We start from the raw sequence: 10,860 nt of genomic DNA, 5'->3' as shown, positions 1-10,860 counted from the left end.
CGAGGTCTTCTCTTGGTGATAGGCTGACGTAGGACTTGCAAGTGCGAAGCAACAGAGAGGAGGGACCCTAGGAGGGGTGGGGAGAGGGAGAGGTACACCGTGCAAGGGCGTGCGGAGGCATGGAAGCAGGTGAGCAACAAAGGGGGGATTGGGGGACCGACGAGAGGGGGGATCTTGGAGGAATCTCCTAAGAGTAGGTAGTTAGTGTGTTTCAAGGGCTATTTGTGAGTTTGGATTAAAAAAAAAGGTTTGTATCCCAACTAAAGATTCTGGACCAAGACTTTGCAAATAGGATGAGGAAAATAAAAGAAACATATATTGTGGTGTTCAGCTGAAAAGGGCAAAAAATGATGCCAAAGGTCCAAGGGGTCTCAAAGATGCCACGTGGCTTATATGCTGACGTGGACTCTTTGTGTTCGAGAGGTCGAACCATGAGGTAGTAGTGGACAGCCGTTCTGTTGGTCGAGCTCATTTGCAGAGGCATTCTAGGGCTTGCTTCTCCTTCTGCTGGAGCCGCCCGCCATCTCTGTGTCTCTTTCTTCAGCTTCATTACGGCGATGTGCAATTCATTTCTTGCTCTGACATTGTAGTCTGCTTCGCTCATTTTCTAATTCTGCTACCGCTGCGGATTGATTGCGAGTCTTCATTAGCAGATCTTCCTTTTTGTCCAGTGTTTTTTCCTGGTTCCGCATTCGAGAGATTTGACTTTGCAAACGACAACCAGGTTTGGTTAATCTCTCTTCTCTTTCTTAATGTCAATGGCAGTAGTGAAAGATCACATGCAAATTGCTGCCATTACTCCTTGCGTGCAGGATTCATAAGGAAGGGCTGAACTGCTCACATGGGGGAGAGCTCAGGCTTCTTCATGGCGAGCGTCTCAAGCAGCCAATCAACCTTAAGGTTACTTGACGGGCACAAGGTCCGTGTGACTGCGGATGGTGTGCACTTAGCGTCCAAAAGCCAAGTCTTCCAGGGTGATCAAAATTGGGCATTAAAGGAAAAACATAAGCTACAGAGCTCTACGGACAGGCTCAGAAGGGGAATAGAGGCAGTGGCGACAGAATCTTCTTTTGAGACAAAGCTAATTTCTGTTGGTACAGACAGTCGAAGTAATTATGGCAGTAAAGAAGCAAACTCAATAGCGACAGCAAGCCGCTCCATGGTACAATACGTACTGTTTATTGTTGGTATTGGTGCTTTGTTAGGATTGTGTGAAGGACAGGTATTTGAGTTGTGCCCAAGTGTTGGCGCATCTAGTTTGAAGCCTGGCCTCTTGATGTTCATCGCAGTGAAATTGATTAGCGGCCGTTTTGTTGCTTATGTTAATATAAATTGCATTTTTGAGCTGTATATTGGTAGCTTGACATACCGCATTACTAAGCTAGCATTTTCTTTAATTTTTATTTACGGCAGAAAGTGAAGGGTATGTCAGAGGAGATTAAAAAAATGAGAGCTCAGCTGGAAGAAGATGAACAAGTTGCATCCCTCATGCGTGGACTGCGTGGTCAAAACCTTAGGGATGAGCTTTTTGCATCTTCCGATGTAAAAATGAGGCTTGTAGAGAGTGTAAGGATTCTTCCTAGCCTCATTTATCCTGTACCAATTATATGATTAATATTGATAAGTTTTGCGGCGATTGTCTGCAGGTAGATGGAGATAAGGGTGATACTTTGCCCCTAGTCTACAACCCAGAGACAATTGCCGCTTATTGGAGGAAACGCCCAGCAGCTGTAATCACTAGAGTAGTGCAATTGCTTAGTGTTTCTGGTGGTTTCCTCTCTGGGATAGCTTCTGACATTCTTTCAAATAAATTAAAAGAGGTATTACTAGTCATTTTTTCTTCTGAGGTAGGTCAAAAGGGTCAATTGATGAGGTAGAGTATGTAGACCAACATTGTCCTACACTATTGCAGAATGAAGTTGCCAGAGCAATTGAATTGCGTGATATTGTGACCTCATTGGGTCCTGCCTACATCAAGCTAGGACAAGCTCTTAGCATTCGTCCCGATATCTTGTCTCCTGCTGCTATGACGGAGCTCCAGAAGTTGTGCGACAAGGTAGGCAGTTACACAATTATTGCTCTTTGGATCGTCAAAATTCCTTTTCCATGTTGCACTCTAGGTTCTGTACTTCTCGATTGTGGAAACTCTTATCTTGATGTAGGTTGTGTGGTCTATAGTTGCAATATAAAATTGGGAGACCATCATATAGGGCTTGCTAACTATAAGTTGCATATATTTGTTTTTCGTTAGTTTTTAGTTTTTGTAGAGGCTATGGCCCTCCTGACAGCAATCCTGACACTCACGTATTGTGGCCCTATTCTCAATTATTATTCACGAAATGGACGAGGAAGCATGTTAAGGAACCTTTCTGAAACTTGTTGAATAAAGTAGCACACCTGCTCACATTGCTAGTTTTAATACCATCCATTATAGTGCTATGGAGGAAGCTTTGGATACCCTTGGAAACTTTCAGCATCTATGGGTAAAGACATTATTGCCTTTTCTGCTTGGTATACTTATTGTTCTGTGTGTGGAGGAACCATGCACAATATTGTCCAGCATAAAATTGCTCTACTTTTACCAGCAAGGGCGCTATCTCTGACTGAAATCCAATCTAACTTCTGATTTAGACCCCTTCTTTCATTAAGTCCTTGTTCATACCGAAATGTTGAGTGCAGGATGGAAAAGTCTGACCACCAATACTTCGCGTGTGCTGCCTCTATCATCTTAACTCTTAAGTTGCATTCTATCCGTATGTTCTGCTTCAATGCATTGTACTTTACGTGAGAGTCATGTGTTTACTATGATTTGGAAGTATAGGTGGGACACAAGTCACCAGTAAAATTGATAGTGGCTTCATATTGTTGTTGCTCCCAGAGCATGTATTTTAAAATCATACCACAATTATACTCATCATACTTCCCAAATGATAAAAGTAGGTTGTTGCCACCAAAACAGTACTTGAAGTCACTGGTGCTTCAATACGTCTCTTTTTGGGCCAAATGCACTTCCTTTTATACAAAAACCTAGGCTTCTTGTCAACTTTTTTGAGGTAAATAGATTTGGTCTGAATTAAGCTATTTGTTTGGCTGATCAAACAGCGACACAGTGTCCCGGGTTGGTGCAAGTTGGGGAGGAAGGGAGGGAGCTTTAAAGTAAAGCAGGGGAGGTAATTGTGGTTGTAACTCAGTGGTGGACCCAGGTAATAATGAGGATCATTTTTTATACTAAAAAACACCCAAGGCACAACATGCACTCTTGAGAAGGGGACGGGAGAACGTGACATTTTCTTCCTCTTCAAGTGCATGGAAACTTCAAACAACCTAGAGTCAAGGATGATTTGATGTACAAAAAATGCACACTATGATGAAGGTGGCACTGAATGGTTTAAGGCTAGAATTGTAGAGGAAGTGTTTAAGGCTATGGAAGCCCAAGAAAATGCCATGACCATATGAGGAAGACTGGAAGTGTTGGACAACTAGTGGCTGAGATGTATGCAATAATAAAACAAGAGATGCAAATTCTCTTGAGACTAGAGGTGATTGTGGTCTAAGTATCCGAGAGTGTTGATTCGATGCAAAAGAAGAGTGTGCAACTTGGGAGGTGGAGACTTTGTTGAATTAGTCCTTTATTGGGACTTGTTTGTTAGAAGTCCTGTTTAATATGAAGGACATGAGAAAGTTCAAGATAAGGTGAGGTTTTGACTAGTGTTTGAAAGTTTGTGAAGCTTCACTGTTTTATCTGAGCTCTTCTTTCTATTTCCCCTTTTTAGGTATTTAGGCAGCAAGAGGGGAATGGGTGGAGAGGGTTGCTTGTGTTTTTAGGTTTTTGCAATTTTCCTTTGTAAAGGAACAATGTATCACTAAAGTTTTTTTTGGAAGAAAAATTTAGCCACGTGTTGTATAATGGACTGTTGGGCTATGCCATGACGTGCTTATCTTCAAGCAATTAGTGAGATCACATGAGGCAAAGGATGATTTGATACCTTGTGTTTCTGTGCTATGGGCATGGTTCCAAATTATTCAACTGTTAGGTACTAGGCTTCACATTCTACTGCAACTTTAAGAATTTACTTTTTATTACAAAGTTTCCAGTGGCAAACTAGACTTGTGGCTGAGCCAATTTCAAACCAGTTGTGCACCTTTATAAGCACTTTTTTATGCAGGTTCCCTCGTTTCCAAATGATGTGGCTATGGATCTCATAGAGGCAGAGCTGGGAAGTCACTGGTCTGAGTCTTACTCAGAGCTTTCTCCTTCTCCAATTGCTGCTGGCAAGTGTCTTCTAATTATGGAGTTGTTGCCCAAAAGTTGTTGCATAAAAATCTGGTTTAGAGTGCTAATTTTGGTGATTTTTGCATACAGCATCATTGGGGCAAGTCTATAAAGGACGTTTGAAGGAAAATGGCGATTTGGTGGCTGTGAAGGTTCAACGACCCTTTGTCCTCGAAACAGTTACCATTGATTTGTTCATTATTCGCAAGCTGGGTGTAGCCTTGCGCAGATTTCCACAGGCAAGTGTTTTGAGCATGGTCTTAGGCTGATGTTTGTGATGACATTATGCTGGGATCTGAATGATAGTTATGTTCTAGTACTAGCAGATTGCTACAGATGTTGTTGGGCTTGTGGATGAATGGGCTTCACGATTTTTTGAAGAGCTTGATTATGTGAAGGAAGGGCAGAATGGGACACGGTTTGCTGAATTTATCCGGGATGATCTTCCTCAGGTGGGTTCTTTACTTGGGAGAACAAAGTTCATTTCATAGAATAGTAGCCATATTCTGGGTCTGTCAGTTTTGATCTTCATTTTCATGTTTATTTACGCAAAACAATTGGATGTATTTTGCTTTAGGACCTTTAAATCTTGCCTTTTTCTTTTAAGGTTTAGTCTCTGTATATATTTGTTCCTTCCCTTCGTCCAATTGTCTGTATGAATATATTTGTCATTTGCTAACCTTATATGCAGAGGCTACAAGTGTCTTATATGTGTCGAACCATTTCAAGAAGAAATAAAGTGCCCCAACACATGAGGGCAACAATAGCTATAAGAACACATGCCAAGCAACTACCAGAAGAAACTTAATTCAGAAAAGTGATTTTAACTAGTTGCAGCGACCATCAAGGCATTGGGAACAGCAACAAAGGTTGACGATTGGCATGTCTTTTTCTTACGCGTTGTTGCTGTATGGTGTTTTTTATAGGTGGTAGTTCCAAAAACATATTCAAAATACACTTCAAGGCGCGTTCTCACCACACAATGGATTGATGGAGAGAAACTGTCTCAAAGCACTGCAGATGATGTTGGGGATCTTGTCAATGTTGGCGTTATATGCTATCTCAAACAGGTGATTGCAATATTTCAAGCTGGACTGAATGTTCCCTCTCGATCTGTCAATTATTTAGCAGCATTACATGGCTTCATAGCCACTCCATTTGAAGCTCACGAGATGTTTGGTTTGTAATTTGTAGTTATTGGATACAGGCTTCTTCCATGCTGATCCACATCCTGGAAATCTAATCCGGACTCCTGATGGGAAACTTGCAATTCTTGATTTTGGTAATGTTCACATCCCCCAATGGTGATGTCTTATACTTCCTCCGTCTACCTCTTAATCCAGTCATAAGCAATTGGCTATGGTCTGCAGGCCTCATGACACAAATCACAGACAATCAGAAATATGGAATGATTGATGCTATCTCTCACCTCATTCACAGAGATTATGATGCCATCGTCAAAGATTTCGTGATGCTGGATTTTATTCCTGAGGGGGTGAACCTGGACCCTATTATGCCTGTACTAGCAAAGGTCTTTGATCAAGCACTTGAAGGAGGAGGAGCAAAAAATATCAATTTTCAAGAGCTTGCAGCAGATCTCGCTCAAATAACGTTTGATTATCCATTCCGAATCCCTCCATATTTTGCTCTGATTATTCGTGCGATTGGTGTGTTAGAAGGCATTGCACTTGTGGGAAATCCCGACTTTGCCATTGTTGACGAGGCCTACCCATACATCGCTCAGGTAGGTTTCACCTTAGTCATCACATCTCATGAGTCCTTACCCTTTGGTATATTGTATATTCTTAGGAACAGCGAGCCGACTCAGTAGTGTGTTTTGTGTCCAACAATGATATACTCTTGAGTAATAACTCCTAGCTTTCCTGTTTTATATGAAATAAATTAAAGTTGTCATTCACAAGGTTTTCCATCATACTGTGCATTAGTTGGAGGGACTGGCGCTTTTGTGCCTTCATATTCACAAATAAACCCATTTCATGACTTAAAAAGAAGTGTGTATTCTTCTTCACTGAGACTTAAGTCTATCAGGGAGGCCTTTTTGTCATCCTGGGCAACTCAGTTGGCTTAACGGTTTCTTGGTGATTTTTCTTTTTAACGAGCCAACATCATGTTTCCTTTCTGGTTGGTACTAGGCATACTGTAGTGGACTATGATTGTGATTTTTTTTTTTTTTTTGAATTATGTCTGCAGAGGCTCCTTACGGACAGTTCACCAAGGCTTAGAGAAGCTCTACGCTACACGATTTATGGAAAAAGTGGGGTATTTGATGTGGAACGTTTTATTGATGTCATGGAGGCCTTCGAGACATTCATTACAGCTGCAAAGAGTGGAGGTGGGGAAGACATGCAAGGAAACATGGCCTCCTTGGGACTTGTAGGTGCAAGCAATACAAGGTTTCTTCCGATCACTCTTCCATCCCAACAAGAGCCAACTCAGACGAGAGCTGCACTGGCTTTTATTCTGTCTCAGCAGGGCGAGTTTTTTCGAGAGTTTATTCTGGATGAGGTCTCTCTCTCTCTCTCTCTCTCTCTCTCTCTACATAGATCTGTGTGTGTGTGTATGTTCGTGCGCATTTTAGATTACAAAATTTAATTTAAATTCAAGGAAATAGACCAATTAATCATGCGTTTCAGTATCTACACTGCCTTAGTATCATACCATTGTGTGCTGAGGTCAGAGGCACCTCTGGCTGCCTGAGCCATGTCTGTCTTCTTTTCTTTGCCTCTTCTTCTTCGAGCTCTTTTTGCAACTGTCCAGATACTTCCTGTAGTACCTGTAGCAAAAGACATATGTGGAGCCTTCCATTTCATGCTACTCTGCATGCCTCTGCTCATGCATAACCCCTACATGTACAGGAAGCTGCCCTATAACCTGGTCTATAACAAGCAAAGCATTGGCTACGAATCCTGCTAAAAAAATACCTTTGCTAAGTCTCTCCATGGATACTGGGGAGAGAGAAAAAATCACACCAAGGCTCATTGCACGGCAAAACTCTGGAAGGAGACCAGGTAACCTTATTGTAGGTGCAAGACCCTCACGGAGACCAGATAGATTCTTGCATTGTCTCCACGTGCAAAAAGCTCCACTAGTCCAATGGGGATTGTACAAACAGTGTCAAGAAAATCTGATACAGATAGCTGAACTACTGGACTCAATAAATCACCAAAATGGCACTACGTTAGTGAGCTATTGGATGATAGAGACCCTTTCATGCCCCACAACTGTCACCAGCTGAACACAATGTCTCCTAAATATGTAAAAGCATACCACTGAAACTCGGAAGAAGCGGAGCTGTATGGAAGAAATGTGGCACTACATATGAATGTCACCAAGGTGCTGAAGCAAAGACGTCCTTAGGTGGTAGCCAAAGGAGGTCGAAATTCACCTCTTCTCAAGCACATAGACATGCGCTTCTTCGCAGAAAGGCCTATTGAATTAGCCTCTTCACGACAAATTGCTGCCAGAGGCCTGCAAGCAACCAATATGGTGCACACTGTATAAATGCTATCCTAGATGTCAATAGTTTCATTCTCTACTGTGAGGAATACCTCAAACGGGGAAGTGCTTTGACTGTGGGGAATAAGGACATATATCTGCACGGTATAACTCAAAACGGGGAAGTGCTTTGACTGTGGGGATTAAGGACATATATTTGCGCGGTGCCCCAAAAAGGCACAAGAATGAGAACGACCGATAGACTGAAATTGAACTGGGTGAGGAGATACTCGCTCCAAAACAGATACTGAAAAAGGAAACGGAAATGGATGCTGACAATATTCTGCTTTATGACTTTATGAATGAACAATTTTGCAATAGGAATTTTCGAAGATGACTGTGATTTATGTATGAAATTATTGTGTTTGGAAGATCTTGTTATTTGTATATAGATAACATGTGAAATCGAGAAAGAGATCATGACGAATTTGCATATGCATTAGGAAGAGGATTGGGTGTAGGAGGGCCTCTTTATTTGCCAGGAGCTTATGGAGGTGATTAACATTTTGATGAATAGGTGTATGCCATGTGTGCAAGAATGGTGGGTGTGTAAGAGTGCTCAAAGGATGCACTTCCCCCCCAAAGGAGGTGGACAATTTCATCATTTTCGGCCTTCTATAACTCCCACGTATGATCTCCAATTTGAGCGGAGATCATAGATTTGCAATCACGCATCGAGCTCTTTCCATAGATATGCTACATGATATGGTTTTACCCGCTAGATTTTAGGTTTTTTTTTGGGGGAAAACTTGAATTCAACTAAACTAGCCGTTTTGCCTCTTTGAATTCAAAAGCTGACCTTTGATTACTTTCTTAATACTAACGGTTTGACTTCCTTAAATTGCCAAATAAAGAGGCTCTCCTAGACCCCATTTTCTTCCTAATGAAATGCAATTGGGAGCAATGACGGCTCAAGAATGAATCCGATTACGATTCAAGACAAGAATCATGAATTTTGAATAATGATGATGACTGATGATGAATGATTGAATGAGATGACTGGATATTGTGATGAGCGCATCATGAGTTCCCGAGGGATGAGATGGCTACACAGGGATAAGATGACTAGACTGAATGATTGAAACAATCTGTTCAATATGAACTCAGTGTGTGATTTGTGAATTGGAATTCCCGGAAATGAACATGAATTTTGAGTACTCACTACGAAATGACTGCAACATTTCGGTCTTGAGGATCTATGGACATGATCGCAATAAGCATTAGTTAATCCGACATCGTGAGGTCCGGTGTGGATCTAGATGCGATTACTAAATACGTTGCCAAGAATCATTGTCCTAGATCTGAATGGATTCTATGTGATATGATTTGAATGTGATGTGAATGTGCAGTGACTGTCGTTTTTGTGCAAGTGCTAAATTTGTGTCGTCTAGTGCGTCGATACTTAGAGTCAATGTCTATTGAATTGGTTTATGGCTTACGTCTGATTTTGCAGGCGTAATCGAGGGCATTTACAGTTCTTTCAAGTGGGGGGGGGGGGGGGTATGTCACAAATCGATGACGTGGCAGACTCGGGAAAACCTACTGACATGGGGACGTGGATAGTCGTAAGGAAATCCTGGAAGTTGCCCTGACATGTTGACGTGGCAGCGGTACAGAATCTCACGAAATGCGTTGGCTGTGCCACGTGGCGTGTTGGACTCGACGCCATACAGCTCGGTACCTGTATCTCACTTTGAAAAGGAGGGGATGTCACGTGTACATCTAACCCTATAAGTACGTGGACAAGCTACTTCATGACATGGGTTCAGTTCAGTTAGATTAGGAAGTGTTCTGGCACTTTTGTGAGTCTGTTCGTAGACCGTCCATGCGAGGCACTTAGATTAGATGCATATCCTCTGGTTGCACATAGCATAGCATGATCATCAGATTCCCATCAGAACCCATCAGGAGCATTTTTACAGTGCATTGACCTATTTTCCCTATTTTCCCTATTTTGGACATTTTTCACTTATTATTTTTAAGTGACTTTTGTTGGGAACTAGGTAGGGCAATTTTAGCAAGCAAGTATATAAGTAAACCTAGCGCTAGCACTTTCTGGTAGAAGACGCAGCAGGAACTTCACGTTCAACAAGCACCTTCTCAACAAGACCCCCCCCCACCGGCGGTAAACCTAGCTTTTTCAGCCATCAGAAGGCCCAACGTTTTTGCATCAAGATCAGCCTCCAACGTTTTTGCATTGCAGATCAGCCTCGGCCACAGCAGACCAGCCCTAGCGTTAGCAGATTTCCACCGCAAGCACAGAATTTAGCCTAGCGTTTTTGGATCAGCAAGACCAACCAGCGTTTTTGCAGATCTTCGCAACAGAACCAAGAAGCATCAACGTTTTCAGTTTTCAGTTTTCAGAAGTCAAACATTGCAGAAGAAGTCCCAGACCTTGCAGATCTCACCTTCCTGTAGCAGATCCTCGCCGCACGGCCAGCTCTAGCGCAGTTTGCAGTTTTAGCCCGGAAAACGCAGATTTCAGCATTTGTGTTTTCAGCTCATCGACATCGTCATCGACATAGAGTCAGAATTCAGCAAATAAAGGTTTGCAGATTTCAGCCCTTAGCATTCTCAGATTTGAGCCCGTCTCGTCGTCGTCCTCATCGTCGGCAAGTCATTGTAGAGATTTGTGCAATCAATAGTAGACCGCTCTCGCCATAGAGAGTGGGGCCTTCAGAGGAGGGTTTGACAACATTCTGGTGTAGTATTCTTCTCTCTCTATCTCTCAGTCTCGGCACCTTCATTCACAGTGTTCATCACTTTGTTTGTGTCCATTGCACTCTCTCACTAAAGGAACGGAAGGCTCTCCCTTCCGTAAGTAAAAGGAACCCTTGAGCACAGTTTGAAGCACTCATCTTGAGCAAAGTTTAACATTCACTTCCGCTGCACCTTACAGATGAGAGTACAGAACTTTGTTGACCTTAGGGCAAAGCGAAAGACCAAGAAGCCCCGATTTTCTTTGATGGAGAAGCCAAGGCCAACTTCATTTCACCTAAATTGACGGCGCGGCTCGAGATTACACCCGATCGGATGGGACCACAAGCAGAGGCAGTTCTAGCGGCACTCGA

General features: G+C 42.4%; 1 protein-coding gene across 1 annotated transcript in view; it reads left to right on the top strand.

Annotated features, from left to right (window-relative positions):
* The first annotated feature begins 437 nt into the window (after nt 1-437).
* Nucleotides 438-10,860, top strand: part of LOC147445436 (Protein kinase superfamily protein) — a 37,565-nt gene continuing 27,142 nt past the window's right edge. Inside the window, exons 1-12 of the mRNA XM_086524952.1 lie at nt 438-724; nt 813-1,162; nt 1,414-1,566; nt 1,647-1,820; nt 1,913-2,056; nt 4,167-4,272; nt 4,364-4,512; nt 4,600-4,725; nt 5,200-5,343; nt 5,468-5,555; nt 5,644-6,017; nt 6,485-6,799. Of these exons, the coding sequence (XP_086381078.1) occupies nt 842-1,162; nt 1,414-1,566; nt 1,647-1,820; nt 1,913-2,056; nt 4,167-4,272; nt 4,364-4,512; nt 4,600-4,725; nt 5,200-5,343; nt 5,468-5,555; nt 5,644-6,017; nt 6,485-6,799 (2,094 nt within the window). The 5' untranslated portion in view covers nt 438-724; nt 813-841. The remainder of the gene's footprint in view (nt 725-812; nt 1,163-1,413; nt 1,567-1,646; nt 1,821-1,912; nt 2,057-4,166; nt 4,273-4,363; nt 4,513-4,599; nt 4,726-5,199; nt 5,344-5,467; nt 5,556-5,643; nt 6,018-6,484; nt 6,800-10,860) is intronic.

This window comes from Adiantum capillus-veneris, chromosome 12 (assembly GCF_014529385.1).
Source record: "Adiantum capillus-veneris isolate H3 chromosome 12, ASM1452938v2, whole genome shotgun sequence".
NCBI classification, from domain to species: Eukaryota; Viridiplantae; Streptophyta; class Polypodiopsida; order Polypodiales; family Pteridaceae; genus Adiantum; species Adiantum capillus-veneris.
This window is presented reverse-complemented; position numbering and strand designations above follow the sequence as displayed.